This window comes from Centropristis striata, chromosome 18, assembly GCF_030273125.1.
Source record: "Centropristis striata isolate RG_2023a ecotype Rhode Island chromosome 18, C.striata_1.0, whole genome shotgun sequence".
Lineage (NCBI taxonomy): Eukaryota > Metazoa > Chordata > Actinopteri > Perciformes > Serranidae > Centropristis > Centropristis striata.
In genome coordinates this window covers 6206320-6228017 of record NC_081534.1, presented here as the reverse complement: position 1 = coordinate 6228017, position 21698 = coordinate 6206320, and the positions used below count along the sequence as shown (strand labels likewise).

The 21698-nt window shown below is 36.7% G+C and overlaps 1 protein-coding gene across 1 annotated transcript in view; it reads right to left on the bottom strand.

The window, feature by feature from the left end:
• Positions 1 to 21698, bottom strand: part of phip (pleckstrin homology domain interacting protein) — a 50926-nt gene that overhangs the window by 13229 nt on the left and 15999 nt on the right. The window contains 16 exon segments of the mRNA XM_059356186.1: positions 2113 to 2237; positions 4375 to 4482; positions 5314 to 5424; positions 6314 to 6521; positions 6652 to 6749; positions 8108 to 8242; positions 8415 to 8517; positions 8595 to 8778; positions 12237 to 12377; positions 12980 to 13205; positions 14138 to 14266; positions 16831 to 16965; positions 18595 to 18751; positions 19722 to 19820; positions 20407 to 20447; positions 21550 to 21650. Of these exon segments, the coding sequence (XP_059212169.1) occupies positions 2113 to 2237; positions 4375 to 4482; positions 5314 to 5424; positions 6314 to 6521; positions 6652 to 6749; positions 8108 to 8242; positions 8415 to 8517; positions 8595 to 8778; positions 12237 to 12377; positions 12980 to 13205; positions 14138 to 14266; positions 16831 to 16965; positions 18595 to 18751; positions 19722 to 19820; positions 20407 to 20447; positions 21550 to 21650 (2101 nt within the window).

Below are 21698 nucleotides of genomic sequence, written 5' to 3'. Positions count from 1 at the left end.
AACAAAAGACACTATACAAACAGTGTAAAATAGATTAAACAGCAGTTTAACATTCCCTGAAAAGTCTTTCCTCTTAATGTCAGTCAAGATTAGTACATGAAATATTTTAAAGCTACTGTCTTGTGTGAGAATTAATTAGAAAAATAAATGTTGAGAGAGGCATATATATAGATTACTGAGGAGAATAGTTTCACACTCTGGCATTGTTGGCATTGAACATTTGCTTATTGTTAGAGAAAACTGAGAAAAGCTCAATTAAGTCAAGGATACTGTATATTGTAAAGTAGCAAATGTATCATATTTAAACAGCAAAAGCACTGTGATGCATCAGAAACAAGTAACACTCTTAACTAGGGATGGGCGTTTAGAAGAAACCTGCTAACTTGAGCATCTATAATGTTAATGATCAATTAATCATTTCATCGCTTTGTTTTTATACATACTCCAGTATGTATAAACACATGCATACATGTGTGCAAAATAAAAGATATATTTATACAGTACTATGCAAAAGCCTGTTTTGATAATGGAAGCTTTTATTTTGAAAGGGACGAAAAGAAGCTTCCTGTTGTTGTAAAACTAACTCATGTGAGATTAAACTGTAAAGATAACATCAAGGAGTTCAATGTTTTAGCCCCTGAAGAGGCATGAGGTTAGTTTTCACAGTAATCTTGCATATTAAAGTGTGTTTTGTGTTTGAATACGTTTTGGATCAAATTAAACCTAGTAATTCATGCTAGCAAGGTTTGATACAGTAAGCTAGTTTTGCTCAAATTATTACTAGTATTTCCCTGGATTTATAATTGTTTATTCTCAGCTCATTGGCTTATTGACGTACGACCTCAGAACTGAACGCTCGGCCGTGTTTCAGTTCAGTGAGTACTGATAGCAGCCATAGATTAAAATTACAATAAAAAAAGACAGATAGACCAAATTCCCAATGACCATTAATCGATTAATTATTCCCATCCCTACTCTTAACTCTAATTGCATCACTTTAAAGAAGTTGCTCTGATGTCAAACAACTGCACTCAAATGTTATATACTAATATTATATTCTACTTACAGTGAGTGAAATCTTTTAACTGACATGAGTTCTGATCCTAACTACCAAATATTCATACATTTTCAGGATTTTAACCCTTTAAATGCCAGTTTGTTTACATAATGTCACTGTTGTTATGAAAAATAAAATAATTCTGTATAATAAATGCTTTTTTTTTTTTACATATGTCAACAGTGCTGTTGATGCATTGTATCAAACACTGAAGTGCTCCATAATACAGCGGCAGTGTCCCAGTGGAAACCAAGGAAACAGTACGTATTTGCCCCATAGGGTAAACACTCAATCTGGCGGGAAATGGGGAAAAAATTTACAATTACAAAGCCAGGGCACTAGATTGAAAGTCTGACATAATAGAATGTGAGATGGTATGTTGTAATTATTTATCCAAATATTTTTGGGTTGCAATGGCTACGTTTTTGTCCTTAACTCTCCTGTTATGTTGCGGATCAAATCGTCCCATTTTGAAGTTTAAAAATATCGTTAAAAGTATTTTTTCCTAAAAAGGAAAAAAATTAAAATGTAAAATGAAGAAATCTATGTGATGTAAAACCAATGCATTTTATATGTATGTCTTTCCAATGTACATAAAAAAGCTTTAACATGCTTTTTTTTTTAATGAAAACGAGTAAATGATCCTGATTGAACCTAATCTGAGAGGTAAAGAACGCCATGCACTAAATATTGATTAAAATAGTTAGTAATGGAGTTATTAATAAAATATAAACAACGCTTATTGGGAATTTTTAGATTCCGACACTTTTGGATAATTAAACATGCCTCGGGTTATAGCTGTTCCTGAAAAAGTGGGTTTTGGGTCTGAGTGTATTTTGGCTACACAGTTTATTAAAGAACTATTACAGGAGTAAGGGTTCAATTTCCAAAACAAATAAAAAAAACACATATGCCAAAATGTATGCCATATGCTTTAACACAGCCAAAATGATTAAGGAATTACAAATAAAAGGCCAAAAAATGTCCCTTTGTGATGCACACGGGTGAAATATAAACCATCTAAAACCGGAGCTTTACAAAGCTGGGATGCTCACTTCATAGAGAAGGATCCTCCAGTCAGTTTGCCAGTGTCAGGGTCCAGGAAGGAAAGCTTCAGACAGCACAGCGTGGGTAAGCCAACCTCATATTTGATGCCAACGATCTTCATCAGTTCCTGCTCCTGAACACAAACAGAACAAATAATGCAAATGAATACTAGGGAAAGTCTCAGGAAGGGTTCTACACATTCCTTGCAGCCCTGTTATCTTAAACATAGTTTAATGCACTCTACTGATACATTTTCTTTCCCCTGTGGTGTATTATGGCGTCTGAGGGAATAAGCAAAGCTACAGTAAGTTCTTCCAGCTGAGCAAAAGTGAAACTGGAGAGAGTAATGCTTCAGTGTTGCCATGTCTGTTTGTTCATTACAATAAAAAGGTATAGACTACATTTCAAACGCCATATGCAATACATTCATAAAGAAGCACACTGTGCCTGCAATGCATTATGGTCTGCCGCCTGCATAGAAATTGCTATTTGTGCCTCCACACATGGAAAAGGAATGACAAATATACAGTACCAAGTGAAAATGCAATCCCATAAGCTGTTACTTTAAAGTGCTGAAGTGTCTGAAGTTTTTTTTTCTTTTAAAGACAGTTTCATATACAGGGATGAAACTTTGTACTCTGCAGATATTTTTTTCTATTCGTTCAGCAGAGGTATATTTTTAGGATGGAAAAGGGATTAAAGTCCACATGAAAGTGAAACCAGACAAGTGTCTGTGGTAAAGAAGAAACACAGCAAAGACGGTTGCAAGCTGAAGGCAGTGTGTGTGTGTGTGTGTGTGTGTGTGTGTGTGTGTGTGTGTGTGTGTGTGTGTGTGTGTGTGTGTTGAATTGCTAATAAGAATGAAACAGCAGTGAATGATTGCATCATACGTACGGTTTGTAGCAATTCCTAAGACCTGCTGTGTGTGAAAACTGTGTGTCGTTTTGTTTTATCTTTACTACGCTGACCTTTTAAGACTTACTTTGGAAACATTCTTAACTCCTTCTTCAAAAAAAGCTGCTTTGATGTCCTTAGAGGGCAAAAATGTCAGTGTCAAAAAACTGCAATGAAGTTATATATTCTTACATTCTTTTCAAATTTAATATTAGTTCATCGGTAACACTTTCTATGAAGACTACATCTATAGTGCATTATGAGCGCATTCATAGTGAATTATAATGCTCATTATAATCAATCATAATGCATTATGACTGCACTCATAAACACATATAAAGCTTCATGATGCACTATATCAACAGTTATAAATAAAGCTTATAATGACTTATAAATCCAAGTGTCTTATGAGTGCTCTTGACTGGTTATAAACTACAGGCTGACTGATGAGGCTTATAATACATTACAACTACTCATACCCCTCTATACACACACCTCAACAATCAATTGTTATAAGGACTCATAGGATGCCATAAGTATAAATAAATGATCAATGTATGCTTTAAGTAAAGTGAGGTTCATATAGACGCATCTATAATGCAGTATAGCTAATCATGATGTTTCATTGTTAGCTAAGATGTTAGCATAATGCATTATGATTGATTATAATGAGCATTATAATTCACTATGAATGCGCTCATAATGCACTATAGATGTAGTCTTCATAGAAAGTGTTACCAGTTCATCTTCTAACTCCCTTCAGTATTAATCATAACTATTTATTTAAAATTTTAACTCTTTAAATGCCAGTTTGTTTATAAAATGCAACTGTTGTTTTTATGGAGAGAAAAAAATAAAACTGGTGTAAAAGTACTACATTATTAGTTTTTTAATTATATAAAAAATAAAATCCGTCCTGATTAAAACCACCAGATATTAATTTATAATGTATTATATTATATTTCTGTATTACATGAAACATTTAATTATTTTCTGATGGACTACAAAAATAATTCAATTATTTTTTGATTGTTAATTAATAATTATTATCTTCTGACAACATCATACATCAGCAAAAAAACTGGTGTAAACCAGGAAAATAGCATGTAGAGAATTGTAACTGAAAATATGAGTTATATTACCTTCTATTACTTATGAAATGAATTGTTATTAATGCAACTGTTCAAGAGTACTTCCGCTGTGTGAAGACTGTATTGATTGTTGTTACGCGGCTCTGTTGTGATTTTTATAAAAGGCTTCTCTTCACTGGTTGTGTGCACACAAATAAAGAGACAATATAAATCTCCTGATACATGAGATCTAAAGAGTCTCTCTTCAGACACTCTTTAATCCGTCTTTGTCAAACTCTTCCTTACCCGTAGCTCCATCTTGTGCCAGGGCTGCTTCTTAGGATTGATGCTGTAAATCTTTTTTTGTTTGGCCATCTCCACATAGGCTTCATGTCCCTGTCTGAAGTAGTAGACCTGCACATAATACACATCATGTCAAATATACCACAAAATACACAACTGTACCTTTTAAGTGTTTCTGGTACATTATATAGACTTTTCTGGAATGTAACTCCACTTTAACCCATAAGAACCCAGACCTATTTATTCTTAAAGGAAAATTATGGGGGATATACTACAGACCGCATAGAACACATTTCTAATGTTTTTTTTAAAAATCTACCCCTAAATGTCAAAGATCTGTGATATGACATATATGTTACATTGGGCGTTTATGGAAGTTATGTTTATGATACTTCTTATTTTAAATTAAATAAACTAGACACCTTTTCTGCTTACAGACACACAAATTTGCCTTTTTCTTTGCATCTCCACAACATTTATAAAAATTGTGACAGGATAGGATTATTTTTTGTTCATATTTGGTCAACTGTACTTTGATTAGAATTAGAATTGTTAAATTGGTTTAAACTTAGCCAAGTAACAAAAAATTAGCTTTTTGAAATTAGCTCTTTTTTCTACATTTCTGTTTCCAGTCACACACATATTTTGGAGAAGTCACTTCTTGTCACAGTCAAACAGTCTTGCTGAGGGACTTAATGAGTTAAGGTGAAACATAAAGCTGAATATGGGAGATTCTAGAACATTTAAAGTGTTTGTCACCATGGGTTCTTATGGGTTAAAAGAGTGTAATGGTGTGTAATGGTCACTGCAGCCTCATTGGGGCGCTAACGCTGGTGCAGACTGGTCTTGTTGCTATGTCAAACATGAGCCAGTGTTTTGGAATGAGCAGACATGTGGTGGGCATGTGGTGAGGACACTGTAACGGAAACAGGCCCTGTGTACCTCGTCACCCATCTGGGGTATGTAAGGACATCTCCGGGGGACCGTGTCTGTGATCCAGGCCGAGGGAAGCCACTCCTCCAGAGTTAGCCCCTGCTCCTGAAACTCTGTCCTCTGAATCACACACAACAAAATCAATATTCAGTCACAGTTATGTCATAAAATGGTTAGGTTAAGCAATATGTTGCATTATAAATAGGTTCTGTATTATGTAACATTTTTCTCATTCTCCAAAATGTACAGTGTACAAGGACCTGCGCTTATGAATAAATGATTAAGTAAGCATATGTAACTTTTATATTGTCTTACTGTTAACTGTGCAACTTTTGTCCTCCCTGGTCGAAACTGACACAGTTTTACAACTTCTTAGCCAACTCAATTTCAACTCATTATCAAAATTTTTACACTTTTATGGCATTAAAATAAAATAAAAAAGTCTGATAAAAACATTTGGAACTGGGTCAAATTGAAAGGACAGTTTTAAAAGTTGTCAATATGGAAAACTTTTCATTTTACATTACAAATGTGCAGAAAATACTGCATTAAACCCTTTACAATCTTATGTCAGAACAATGTACATGTGTCTTGTTTTTTAATTAATTGTCTTTTAAATACTGTTGTAATTGATTAAGGCTTAATTATGGATTATTTCCTGGACTCATCAATTAAATAATTTAATCTGAAAGTAGTGAGAACTGCTGTCACAATTATGTCAAGCCAATGGCAGAAAATAATAAAAAATAAATGAAAATTATATATTTTTTTTTTATTTAAAACTGAAAAATGATTTTCCCATGTTTTAATTTTTATAAAATCTTTGAATATTTTTAATGCAAAAATCCTAATTTGTCAAGTAACTAAATAGGTAAAATAAATGCAGAAGAGTAAAAATAGATTAACAAATTCAGAGAAAAGACTTAAGTAAAGTAAAAGCTCTTAAAATCTGCACTTGAGTACTTGAGTAAAAGTTACATTTGACTACTGGCTCTTTCTAAGAACGAACCTTCCTCTTCTCCTTTGGCTGCTTCTTCTTTGGTAATGCTCCATCTTTGTCTCCTTTGTCTTTTTTTCTTTCTTTCTTCCCATCCCTCTTCTTCTCTCCGTCTTCCTCAGAGCCGCTGCTCTTCTTCTTCACTTTCACGCTCTTCTTGGGCGGCTCAAGGTTGATCCCTGCGTCTGCTGTCCAGTCAGAGTAATCGCTGGAGTAGTCACTGCCACCACAGAGCACACACAAGATTAAATACACAGTTGTATCTGCTTGTGTTTATGCACTGATTTGCATATGTTGTGTGCATGTATCTGCAGGAGATAAATGTGTGTGATATGCTGTATGTATGTTACCTTGAACTGCTGTGGTCATCCGGCCAGGGCTCCTTCTGCTCCTCTTCCTTCTCGTCCTCTGAGGAATGGCCGTTGATTTGCCGAACCTCCACTTCTGCCTGGGAACACACGTTGTTTTATGTTAGCGCTCGAATGATGAACAAAAAGACCAACAGGACTAGTGGAAAGCTTAAAAATTGAATCTAAACCTCTCTTGTCCTCTCCCTACAGATCTGTGTAAACAACCTGCAGTTCAGGTGAATTTTTATTGAATATTTGTTGGTTTGATTGTTGGTATTTATGTTTTTTACAGGATCTGGTTAGTGCAAACAAATATTTTTTGCTGTAGTTTTAGATGAGATGTGTAGAATACAGTGATTTTCACTCTTTTCATTCATGTTGTTATTCCTCAAGAAAGCATTTGTCACACATGATCCATTCAAGGAGCAATGGGAAGTTGAGAATCTGAAGATAATGTCTTGTTTTACAGTTTCTTTACAGTTTTTCTATGATAAATGGTGTAATTTTGGAATTAAAAAAAAAAAGAAAACATGCTTTTTTAAACCCACCAGTGAGTTTTGGGGTCCCATATTGTAAAAAACAAGACTTGGATGTCTTTTTTGTTTTAATACAGGTCTAGGTGATAGCCAAATAAGTGTTTAGTCTTAAAATGAGCTGTCAGGACTTCCATTAGATAGAGGAATACTCTATATACAGGTAGAAAGTGTTGCTACAGGGCTGCTATAGTCATTCCCCAGCTGCAATGATGGTGCAGAGACGCCATGAGCACAGATGCAAAAGACCCAGAAATATTGACCAAAACTCTTTTTAACATTAAAGTATGTGAACATGTTCTAGTAGAAACCCAACTCTGCCATGTATTGTGCCTGGCACAAAAAGACAGAAAGTCTAATCTATCAATACATATATAACATATTCATATATTAATTCTTTTTTTTTTCTTCTTTTTTTTTCATTACCATTAACCGCTTATCCGCAATCGGGTCGAGGGGGGGCTGGAGCCTATCCCAGCTGTCATTGGGCGAGAGGCGGACTACACCCTGGACAGGTCGCCAGACTATCGCAGGGCTGTTATGTTATGTTCATATAAAATGTCACAATACTAGCAGTCCATAATTGTTTTACATTGTGCTAAAGTCCCAGCAGGCAAAACAGTGGGCAGTAAAAGGTTAATATGTTGGCAGAGTCTGAACACAGGATCTAAAATTGGACAAGAAGAGAAAAAAGTACAAAAGTAGTTCTAACAAATTAGACGAGCCAACAAAAATGGGAAAAATGCCTCGGTAAAAAAAGGGAAAAAAAGCAGTATTTTACTGCCTGACTGAAAATCATTGAAATGGACCTGTTCAAAAAACTGTAATAGAGCTTTTTCAAGACAAAGTCATGTGTGTTTTAGAGAGGATAAATAAAATAAATAATAAAATTGAAAACCAGACAGTTGCAGCGCTGTCTCTACCTCTGAGGTGCTGTCATCATCATCGGCAGCCTCTGCGCTCTGACGGCTCGTCTCCTCCATAGCGGCACGCGTTTGGTAGCCGTGGTTACCTTGGCTCCTCCTCCCCTCGTCGACTGACTCTGATGTCGGATGAACCTGCGACAACGGATAAACGAGAGGCGATGTGAGCACTGATGGTGGAATGATTAAACAAGACACCTGTGCTGTGTCTAACAGACATTAAGTCATGAACAAAAAGGTCATGGGAGATAAAAGATTATAATACTGTAAAACAATAATGTATGTGAGTGTGTGCTAAATCACTTACCCTGCTCTCCTTGGGCAGAGAGTGGATGGTACGCCTTCTCCTTTCTGACTGATAAATATTGATCTCCTCCTCTCCTTTAGCCTCACGCCAGTTCACCTGTCTCCTACACAATAAGAGTCATAGCATACGTTAATACCATCACTTCCAAACAACTCGTTCCTCTGTGTTCCTCAGGTTTACCTGACTGAGGCGTCCTCCAGCTCGGGGACCAGCACCCTGCGGCTCCAGGCCACCAGGTCTCCCTCTGTGGCCATCTGGCTGCGCGGGGCGTTGCTGTGCATCTGGCGGACGCCCTCGATCTGTCCGCTGCGACGCAGACCCACGTTGGGCGGAGAGTGCACCTCTGTGGGCGAACCCACTGATCCTGAGGGAAAGAGGTGTCAAAATAAATGCATTTTTCACTCTTTTTTTATTATTTTTGTTAATAATTTAATTTGTTTTATTACCATGATAATTGATTTCTTTGTAGTCAAAGTAGTGGTGGTGTATTTATTTGTTTTTATTAAATAATTTAGCTTCTTTAGCATTTTTTTTAATTAATTATTAAAGTACATTAGGAGTTCATTTGGATGAAAGATTTTTAATAACCATCTTGAGCGTGGCTCAGTGTCTGTTAGAAAATAATCAAAACTTTCAGCCTTTTGCAAGCAATACAGTTAAAGTTATGTGATTAACCATTTACAAGAGAGTGAACATTACATTTAAAATAGTATACATTAAAAAAACAAAACTAAATAGCAGTATCTCCTCTGTTCAAGCAACAGCTCCATTTAAAGGTTGTTGTGTTGGTGCTTGGTGCAACAAGCACAGCATCATGTTCTGTTGAACATGATTATCTCATTTATAATATCATCATCCAAGTCATATCCAGGGCGTTAATTGCTCTTATGCAGCACAGAGCAATTTTTTTTTACAAGTCAGCTGTGTAAGTTAATAGTAAGTTAGTTGAAATCGCCTAAATATCTGTGTAGGAAAAGACAATCTGATCATCCCTTCAATCGTCCATATAGGATCTTTGGGGGAAACTGTCCCACTGGTGAACACACCAAACTCTTCTAGGTGTTTATAGTAAAACATTTACTCATGTGCATATGAGTAAATGGTCGTCCATAGAGTTGGAATAATTTCGTTTTCAGACATAATCCTCTGTTAATTGTGGTTTTATTTTCATTGTTATATGTTTGGAAGAGATTGATTAATAACAGTATGAGAATATATTCACTTTATCTGTCAAGAATTAATCATATTGTCACAATCATTTCATGGAAAGAGGTAAAAAATATTTTATTCCAACTTTATGGGCAACCGTGTATACATGCTCCGCTAAAATAAATGGGAAAACGCTGCAGCTAATTATCAATTAACTGGCCAGCTATCAGTAATAATAATTTATTATAATTTCCAAAAGCCCATGGGGATGTCTTGAAATTGCATATTTTGTCTGAGAAACACTTGAAAAAACAAATATATTCACTTTACTCTCACATGAAAGAGCTGAGAGGCTGATAGGCGATTTAAACCATTTATCATTTGACAAAATATTAACTAATTCTTTTTGTGCTGATAGACTAATCAATAATTGAATACTTGAGTTGATTGTTTTCAGCTCTAAAACTCAGTAAGAAATACAAAGAAGGACAGGAGGGAGAACATATTGATTTCAAGTAGCAAGGAGTCAGTTACTGAGTTTAATGATATTGTATCATTAAAACCTAATGGAATTTATGAAGCAGACAATAAAGACACTCGTGATTTTGTTATGAAGAACACACAGTCTTTTAGCTAAATGTACCCAGCTGCATGCACACAACTGCTTCTCATTGTGTATGCTGATGTGTTGGTTTAGAGCGCCAGAGCCACAAAGTTTCCATCTCTTAAAGACAAATATCAAACTGATGAAACACTGATGTTTCATGTGAAATGCACTTCTCTGTATTCACCAACTCTTTGAGACAGACAGACAGACAGACAGACAGACAGACAGACAGACAGACAGACAGATTTGACTAAGTTTCCTGTATAAATCTCAGAGCTGCTGAAAATGTTTGTTTTGCATAATTGGGAATTGCGTAAAGTACAGTACAGGCCAAAAGTTTGGACACACCTTCTCATTCAATGCGTTTCCTTTATTTTCATGACTATTGACATTGTAAATTCATCAAAACTATTAATGAACACATGTGGAATTATGTACTTAACAAAAAAGTGTGAAATAACTGAAAACATGTCTTATATTCTAGTAAGCAAAGGGTGGCTACTTTGAGGAATCTAAAATACAAGACATGTTTTCAGTTATTTCACATTTTTTTTGTCAAGTACATAATTCCATATGTGTTCATTCATAGTTTTGATGCCTTCAGTGAGAATCTACAATGTAAATAGTCATGAAAATAAAGAAAAACGCATTGAATGAGAAGGTGCGTGTCCAAACTTTTGGCCTGTACTGTATGTTCCATATTTCAAATGAAGTGTCCATGAAAAATACTTTTAGTTTCAAAATATGCTTATTTCAAATATTCCAAAGTATATCTTGACTATGATAAATAAAATATCATTGCTAAAGTATTGTGTGCTGTAATTTTCACACAGTTAATTATACAAATGAATCACATCTGGATTTAAATAGTGTTTGCAAACAATTCTCAGCTTGTTTGAGCCTGCTTTAAAGATAGAGCCTGCAACATACATACATAAGTCACACAGTGTTTAGAAAGCTCAATGAAGAAGACGCTGAATTAAGTATTTGAATTGTTAATAACATCCTTGCTACTTGAGTGCAGTTGGAAACTGAAAACTAAAACCACACTACAGCAGCATTACAGTCCTCCGACTTAAGAGTTATCCACTTTCCAAAAAGAAATGTTTTTGGGTAATCACAGGACAGAAGGTACACATTGCAAATAATACAACTGTAATTAAACCATAATATTAATTTAAGACTGTAGAATTGCGAGCTAGTACACAACTCAAGAGTGTGCAAGCAAACAAAAGACAAAAGAGACAAAGACAGAGACCAAAAACGCTGTTTGTCAGTCTGTCTGTCTCTTACTGGACCACACCAGACAGGTGGCCTTCTCACATGCAAACACAGTGTTTATAAATGTAAAACGGTTATAAAGTTTACAGATATAACAAATAAAACTGTCAATTTTTTTTTATTTAAAGATGAATGCATGTGGGGGTTCGTACAGCTTTTTAAGAGTCAAATTCAAGCACTTTTCAAGCACTTTCAAGGTACATAAAGCAAAGATTAGCAGGCTATCACAGCCTTTATAACATTTAAATTGTTACAATAAATGCAATTGAGTTTGCAGTTAAAGTTTACTGAATGACTTTATACCGGCAGCTATTAATGTATACTGTCACTTTGCAGCTGTTCACATTAACTTTGATCGTTTTTGTTTTTTTATATGTTGTGATTTACCGGAGTTATTGTGTTGAAGAACAAACAGAGTATGTGAAAATCATGAAATTATTATATGATTATAATTCACGCATATTCCTAACTTTGAAAACATGTTTTTTGAACAGTAGTTAAAAACAAGCATTTTCCAAAATTTATATTTTTGTACAAACTCTTGCATGTCAACAAATCAAAGATATCTTCTTCTTTTTTTATTATAAATAATAATAATAATAATAATAATAATGATAATGATAATGATAATAATAATTTAAAATTCAATCATTCCCATGCATCACTTTCAATTATGGAAATAATTTTAACATAGGCAGTTTTTCTAATCGGAAAGACCAGCCCTATTCTGGGACAGTTTGGGAAAACGTTAAGTTCAAGCCCTTCCTGTTATGACGTGCTCTTACCTCTGTTGGACCTGGTGTTTATAGAAGCAGCGGAGTCATTAGTTCCCCGTCTTTGGTCCTGTTCCTGCTGCAGCCTCTGAATCATCGTATCCAGAGGACTGGGACCGTCCACCGCCTGCTCACTCACCACCTGGTTCAGGCCTGACACAGACGGGAATTGAGAAAGAGAGAGAGACTTAAAAAGTGAAAAGTAAACTGAAAGAAAGGCAGTTCTGGTCCAATTAAAAAAGCTTGAACCCAAAAAACTACTGTCTCATAATAACTGGATGCACACAGTCATCTCAGTACTGACAGTACTTTTTAAAAGCCGACAGCAGGAAAAGATTAGGTTAACATTTCTTTAAATACCGTGACCATGTAGAGACATTTTGTCTCAGCAGAACTTCCTCTTTCCCTCCTTCACCTGCCTCCGCTGTGCGCTACTAATGCATTTCATAAACTACTGTTTCTGTTTGCATTGCTGCCAAGACTTTAAACTGCCTGATTAATTCTGTTTTTAATTGCAAATGCTGGTGTAGTTTCAGTAAAAGCCTCTCATTAACCATATTTGAGAACAGAGAACATTCTTGTCGGGCTGTGAGAGAGCAGTGTGATCAGCTCGACAAAAGAGTCTTTGATCAGCTGACGGATTAGATAGAAGACGTTGGCGTCACCTCCGGCTAAAGATCTGATCTGAAGCAGACGGGAGAAGAGTAGAACTACCACTGAGTCCACGTCTGACGGTCTGATTTCAGCCCCCGTACCTGAGGAAGTGACCCCCATCTGCGGGATGAGCTGCTCGTCCCTGCAGCCCTCCCTGCCAGGCACCAGCCGCTGGTATCTTGGGGGGTGGGGGTTCCCGTCCACATCCACCAGGAAGGGAGGGGGCATCAGGTGTGGCGCCTGTTGAGTCTGCTCGTCCAGCACGTAATTGTTGGCGTCTCTGATCAGCGGCCGGTAGTCTGTGTGGAAGAACATCTGGTCCGCTATCTGAAGGTGGAAAGTGACCATTTACTTTTACATGTTTCAATGAGGATGTAAAATTGTTCCCACCACTGATCTGTGAAAGTAACATTTGTTATTACTGATAACATCCATTACATAAGTTCTTAAATGCCGCTACAGGCATGTGTATGAAGATTAATCCAATCCACTTTATTTACACTACCGGTCAAAAGTTTTAGAACACCCCAATTTTTCCAGTTTTTTATTGAAATTCAAGCAGTTCAAGTCAAATGAACAGCTTGAAAGGGTACAAAGGTAAGTGGTGAACTGCCAGAGGTAAATAAAAAAAGGTAAGCTTAACCAAAACTGAAAAATAATGTACATTTCAGAATTATACAAGTAGGCCTTTTCTCAGGGAACAAGAAGTGGGTTAACAACTTAACTCTATGGAGTCTTGGGCTATTTTGTCCATTTTTGAATTCTTTTCATGTCTTTGTAAGTCATTTTGTGTCTTTTTTTGGTCATTTTGTGTCTTTTTTTAGTCCTTTAGTCCAACATAAAATGTGATTTTGAATCTTTTTTTTACTTTCAAAACACTATCATGCTCAATAAAGAATTTAAAATGTTGCAAATGTGCATTAATTTCAGAGTACACTGAGACATTAAACTGCATCATTTTCAATTAAATTCTGGAAAAGTTGGTGTGTTCTAAAACTTTTGACCAGTAGTGTATATAGCACAATTTTAGCAAACACAAGGTTTCCAAAGTGCTGCACAAACAATAAATACATAACACAATACAAAGAGATGTAGTAAACAATAGAACAGTAAGATGCAATAACATAAAATAAATTAAAAATGGGATCAAAATAAATAAAATAAAATGTAAAATGTATTGCACGCACAAAATAAAATATGCATGAATTCAATAAAAACAAAAAATCATAGCTCAATTAAAGTTGAGCCTGTTGCATTACCTTGTCATACTTGCTACTGGAGCCGAAGCCAAAGATGAGCAGGTGTCCATGGGAGTCGGTGGCTGCAAAATGCTGCCCATCTGGACTACATTTGCAGTCAAACAACGCTCCGTGCCCTTGGCCCTCAATCTATCCACAGACAGAGATAGAAAGAAGGAGATAGAGAAATAGGTGCACACTGTAAATCATAGTATTTTGGGGGGGATTCCAGGCAACTGAAGCGGTTGTGTGGCATAGACACAATCAACTCAAAATGTCTAGTACACAAGATGTAAAAAAATGTACTTTTCCATAAGCAACATGTAGGGTATTTATAGGTATTGATCCACAATATTGTACTGAAATAATTAGTAATAGTGACACAAGCAGACAGACAACACCTGCAGAAACTGAAACTTCATCAACAGAACATCAAAGAGACAAACCCCCTGAATGTCCGGTCAGCTGACTGCCTTTATTTCCTCTGTTGGTATTCCTCTACACTCACAAAAGCTCTATTCAATTCAAGATGAACACATTTCTTAAGAGGGTTTTTTTTGCCTCTTAGTCCCTTTTTCAGTTAAAAAAGTCCCTGCCAAAGCCTTAAACTCACATGAACCTGAAGCTGTGAACTTTAAATCATCTATTACTTTGGTATATGCAGGAAATGTGTGTGTGCTTTTAGCTGGCAGTAGGTCAGGCAACTGTAGAAGCTGTTGAATCGTGGTGTTAAAAGTTCATGTAGTTAAGTTAAAGAAAGGCTGCAGTAGGAGCAGCACTGATAAAACATGTTTGTAAAGGATTTGGCAAAGTAAGCATGAGCAGTACGTGCCATCTTAAAAGTTTTCCGCATTAAAATGTCTATAACAGTGCTAACATGCGCTTACGTTTTCAAACCTACAGAAATCCATAATTGAAGTCAAGGTAATAGTTTAATTTGGACGCCTGTCAATGGTTGCATATCTATAACTTTGTGCATGCATCAGCGTTGTGAACCACATTTTTTGACACAGTTTTTAGATCTTGCTCATTTGTGACTTTATATTTTAAGCAGATGAGGGATTTATGCCGTCTGACATCTGGATCTTTAGTTATCAGTGAAACAAGTTGAGCTTACATTCGTGGCAGCCCCTCTGGGTTTTCCTGTGTCTTCCAAATATTGTGGCAGAAACACTGACTAACACTTTTAGCGTGAAATTGATTCATTCAGTATTTTTTAGCAGTTTAAATCAAATGGTCTGTGATTTTTGGAGAGGAGGGAACTAGAGCCCGACCGATATGGGATTTTTGAAGCCAATACTGATACTGATTTTAAAAGGGTGAAAATTAGAAAATATACCTTTTTTTATATGGATTGTGCACTTAGTTTTTACCACTCTGCAAATGAGCTACTTTATCAAACATAAAACTTTATTAAATAATATTTAACATTTTTATACGTTATTGTACATTATAAAAACAATGATTTACATTGTCAGCCAATTCTATTTATGATAACTGAAAAAAATAGAGAAAAATGAAGAATAAATAGAAATAAAATAAATAGCTTAATTAATATTGTTTCTGTTCAAGTAATATATTGTGTAAAACAAGTTGTCATAACAGCACACATCGAACAGGATACACACTGTTACCAATATGCCTTTGATAGGCCAATATCAGCTGATAATATCTGTCAACTGATATATCTGTCAGACTCTTGATGAAACCTCTGCAGATAATACAGCTGCTGGTAAAAATTACCAACATTAAAAGACATTTAACAAGGAGAAACGTGCCTTTTCACAAGTCACCAAGCCCTGTCTTTTGTCATTGTTTTGTTTGAGAGACGCCTTATGACAGAAAATTACATATTGTGCATTTAAACGGGCCGCCGTGTTGTAATAATATAAGTTTCCATTTTTTCATTTTGTTTTTCAGTTGAATACCCAATGTTTCCAAAGTCAGTGAGTAATCATGCTTAATATTCTTGATCCCAGTATGGACCAAAATAATCGTGATTATGATGTTTGCCATAATGGAGCAGCCCTAACTTCTACAGTCTCTCTCAAAGTTTCAAACTGTATTTTTGGCCATTTCACGATCACACACTTAGTGTCATCAAACAACACTTTTCACCGTCTACGATCGACACCAAGATTTGGCCGACTGACCAGCACACTGAGTGACTCACTTGTTCCGAGACTGTGATTAAAGCTTTCCTTGGTAACCATAGAGACACAAGCAGGAAATACAAAAGCGGCTTCAATGATTAAACCACCAGGGGAATACACTGGCATATGAGTATCAGACAGTGTGGTGTCGTGATTCCACTCTATCCTCGACTCATGCCACACATGGTGCATTCAATGGCAGAAAGTGCCAGCACGAGAGAAGCAAAGAGAGAAAGTGAAAGCAATTAGGGAGGGGGGGGGGGGGCAAAGAGTGACACAGTCCAAGACAGAGGGGGGGCAAAGAGTGACACAGAGAAAGGAAAGGGAAAGAATGTGTCGTGGGAAAGAAGCAAAGGCTAAGAAATAAGGTATATAAATATATGTATATAAATAAGGTAATAAATAACGTATTTTTGCTGATTCACTGCATAAGAAAACATGACATCTGTGTCAATGTGAGGGTCTAGACAGATTCAGTGTGAACTCAGCCAAAGACAAGACAGTGAGTGAGAGGCAGTGGCACAAAGACACAGAGAGGCGCAGGGTGGCCAAGAGTCTCACCATGTTGAAATAGGAGCGGATCTTGACTCCTCTGGCAAGGTCCCACACGATGCAATTCCCATCATGCCCCGCTGAGAAAAGGATTCTCGGATCAAAGGGATGCGGCTCCAGGACAAACACCTCATCCTCGTGACCCTGTCGGTAAACAACATCAACATCCTGATCAACACTCTCCAGGAAATGAAACAGACAGTCATCAGTTTGTTTCTTAAAGGACTCGACTTGTGTGTTTTAGCCTATAGCCTATGCTACGTATATTTAGAATTTTGCATAGACTATTGTTTGTGTCATTGTGTCACTCTGTTGTTTTAAATTGTTAGTTCAGATTCATCAAAGTCACACAATAACACAAACAAACTAACCGATCTTGGTTGCGTAAAACCAGCAACTCTTGTGTTCTGCAATGTGTTTCTGTTAGTGGAATCTGGTGACTTTGAAGAGAACAGAACAGCTTCAGTTCCCCTTTAGAGAGTGCTGTCTAACAGCAAGGTAAAGCAGTGAAAATATTCTAAATATAGGTTACACTTAAACTGATATAGATCTTTTAGATTGACTTTGTTTTAGGTGGCTGGAATCTGTTTTGCTGCTGCACTTGTCCACAGCAGTACATTGCTTAGCTGCCGTGCCAGTACTCCAAACTGAAGGTGTGCCAACCACCATTTACTGCAGGTAATACATTCATGGATAAGTACCTCTTACAACCCCACTTCAAAAATCCAAACTACCCCTGTAAGGGTAAGTTAGCAACTGAAACTCACATGCAAGACACAATCAAAGTTCTATTTTTACTAATGTTTAATGTACCACATTAAATATCCCACGTCCTATAAATGCATCACTAGGGAGAGTTTCTGACATTCTTTACTAACAATCGCATAGTGCGCCACAGAAATGAGATCTTAAACCAGGAAGTAAGTTAGCATTTTAGCGCAATAGGGTCTATCCTCTCAAACTCAGTGAGGATTTTGAATGGGTTTTTGGTTAGAAGCCTGAAATAAGGTCTGTGGTTAACACAAGCTGAAGAGATGTTTGTGTTTTGTTGTATGACATAAAATACATCAGTTAATACTCTCACTTGTGAATTTTGATGTTTTTTACTTGTCCTTAAAAAGGCGGTTGCTAACAAGTGGCTAAATGTGACCACAGTGGTTGTCGGGGATATTAAATGTAATTACGCCAGACAAGGACGGGAACTCAGATTAATTAGGTTAATAAACAATTTATTAGTTTTACTAGCTTGTCAAAACGACTGGTTAGCTTGTTGGAGATCGTCTGAAGTATAACGGTAGTGTTGTTCAAGTCATGCGGCTGTAGTGTAGTTCTCTATAGCATAACGTTAGCTTTTTACTTTTGTCAGCTGCATTAACAATTCAAACATAATAAAAGTGGTGTTCATATATGAAGATTATTCTGCTGAACAAAACGCATAAGCATCAGAAATGTGCGTTTAAAACAGGGTTTATTTTCTGCAATGATCCAAAATCCAATGCAAAAATGCCAGAGGTGAATTCTCAATAGAAGCCATTCCGATACTACTTCAGGTTTGGCCAACAAAAAAATATGTAAATTTGTTTGCTCTCTATTGCTATGCAACAATGAGCTCGTTAATAACAATAACTTTGAAAAAAAAGGAAATTATGCCAGATGGATGATACATGGAGTGCTCGCTTTAAGATTGACAATAGACGTATTTTCTTTTTTTGTTTCCACATGTGTATCTGTGAGCGCTGCGTTTGCATGTTGATGTGTTTAATCACTTCATACCATCAGGACGTGGACGAGGTTGCCGGTGGTGGAGTTCCACACCTTCAGCGTCAGATTGTTGGCCGCTGTGATCACTGTGCCGTCATGGCGATCCCATGCTACCATGGTAACCTTCAGCTTGGTCACCTTGTCTTCCAGCGGCGGAGGGTTGTACTTCCTGAAGAGAAGATGTCGATACACTTGTAAAATGGTTAAAATGCCATGAAAACAGTGAACAATATAGCACCTGTTTATTCGTGCTAATTATTTTAACGATATTATATTAAATTTTAATCTCTGTCTTTTTTCACTCTGTTGAAGAGGAGTTAGCCACTCTGACAGCTAGACATCATCTCTTTACTATTCATACATCTGTTGTTTACATATGTAAACTAAGAAAAACAGTAAATCCAAAACCTTTCAACACTTCCCAAACAATTCATTTTTCAGATAACCAGGTTATTTTAAAATCTCATAGCTGTTTTGCATGTTCATAAAACTAAAACTTATACTGAAACAAACTAAAACTAAACCATTAAAACACTAAAACCTAAAGTGAAACTAGCACACCCACTCTGGCAATTAACTGAAACTATGCTGAATTAAAAACAAGAATTACAACAAAATAGAAATAAAAAGCTAATAAAAAATATGAAACTATAATAACTCTTCAGGCAATAAACACTATAATAGCCTGTCAGTGTCATCTCCATTCATTCACTGTTGCCTGATGCCTGTCGTAAATCCATATTCTGTCTGGGAGCAGGCGGGTAATCAATCACTGTGTCACACTTTATGTCGCAGGTGTGACCGTGTTGTTTTTCTTTAATTATTTATGTGCACTAGATTATGCACTCTAAATAAATAAATGCAGATGTTAATGACTGCAAGAAAACATTTTGCTGCTGGTAGAAAGCTGATTTATTATCTCAGAAACATTCCTAAATAAATGTTTTACTTTAAAACGGTGCATGGTTTCCACTGGGGGACATTCACACACAATAGACTTTTGTATACAGCATGATTGATTTTTGTCAAATTTAGACTGACATTATAACCCGCAGGAGCATCCCAACCCACGGCTCAGAGCTGTGAGCACAGCAGTGCTGGTGGAACAGCCAGACTTTGACAGCCGTACACACACATACCCGGGTAATTTGGTCTGCATGTCCAGCAGAATGCTCCTCCAGCCCTGAGGCTGCAGCTGCCAGATTCGTGCCGTACCGTCCCTGCTGCCGCTGACAAACCTACAACACACACACACACATTTGTGAACACAGATTCATGCAGCAGCTAAACTGTAAATATAACATTTGGTTCTATTTCAGCTTTCTGCAATACAATAAATGCTTTCATCTCTGCACATCAGGCTACACTAATTGTATGTACCCCCACCCCCCTTCTTCTTCTTCTTCCCTCCTTTCTGCATAGACAGTCCACCGCCTTCACTGCTGAGATTACAGCAACCCAGGGGAATTATAGCTGAGCTTGTTTTTCTGCAAACTCCACATAGGCACATGCAATTTAACACTCAGAAAGTGCACGATATGTGCAAATGTAGTCTGTGTGTGTGTGTATATCAGAGCGTGTATTACATAGTAAGTAAAGGTGGTGTTTCTGCTGACACAATCACAAGTCACATTACAACACCCAGAGGTTCCATAGAAACAAACAGCGGTGCACACACAAGAGTTAACTACACTTATTATGTAGCACACACAGACACACAGACACACACACAGACACACACACACACACACACACAGACACACACACAGACACACACACACACACACACACACACACACACACACACCAACTGTGCAAGCCTACCTGTCACTGCAATGTGAGAACTGGATGCTGTCAACTTTGTCCTAGGTGACAAAAAATGGTAAAGTGAAAACAAAAAACATTTTGCTAGATTTTCAAATCATGACAATTTCATTGTGTATTACAGGCTTTTATTGAGCACTTGGCACATTTTTGAGAGCACAAGGGCAAAAAGCCAGAGCAGCAAAGCCATTAAATGATACAATACTTTCACACAAACAATAAATTTCACTTAAGGGCTAAGAATTATTTCATTTGTAATACATAGTATAACTACAAAGCACCCGATAGTTGTATGTACAAATTACCACCACAATTGAGACTTGTCAGAAGTTCACTCAGTCACAGTTTTGCAGCATTGTCACATCAGGATGAGTTTGATTAGTCTCCTGGGGACAAACTGTATAAACGCCTTTCCCCACACATGATTTGGTGTTTATGAAGGCAGAATGTGCAAACATTCTTTTAGCTGAGACAGCTACACGTGATATGATAGGGAGGAGATCGAATACAAGTTGAGTGACGGGAAACATTGTTTTAAGCCGTTTGTCAGATTTACCATGTGCTGTTTTTGCAGGTAACACAGCGTTCTGTCGAATGTCAATCAATCAAAAGCTGCTTTCACACCTGAAATGTTAAGGAATATTTCCTGCATGGTGTCATGTGTGAGTGGGAGAAATTCCTGTTCTTGTGTTTTACCTATAAATCATATTTTTAACAACAACAAAAAAAACACCATAACGTAAGGTCAACTTACTAGCTCTTTCCAGAGCTAACAGTTGCATCTCACTGTCTGCATCAGTTGATGGAGTTTGCTCAGTTATCATGGAGAATAATGATCAATCTCTCCATTATAACACCAACAATCTCCAAGAAAACTGAGCAAATTCCAATTGCAGGGGAAGTCCATGAGATACAGCTGAAAGCTTTGAAACAAAAAGCAAGTAAGTGGACACGGAGTACATTTTTTATTTATTTATCTCACCAAACTACTGCTGCTGAAGTCAAGAATTGTCTTAACTTAAACTTGTTGATTATTGGTTAGAACAATGCACAATTCAATGCATCTTACATAGTTCCCATTTTTGTAAGAAATAAAGAAATAAATTAAATTAAATTAAATAATAATACACAATGTTGACTCACTGTATGGGACTCAAGTTCAGAGATCTTCTCTGGTTGGCCTGACCCAAAGTAGTACACCCTGATGATGTGATCTGTGCTTCCTGTGGCCAGGAACATCCCACCTGGAAACACACACACACACACACACATATATAAAACACTGCTATGCT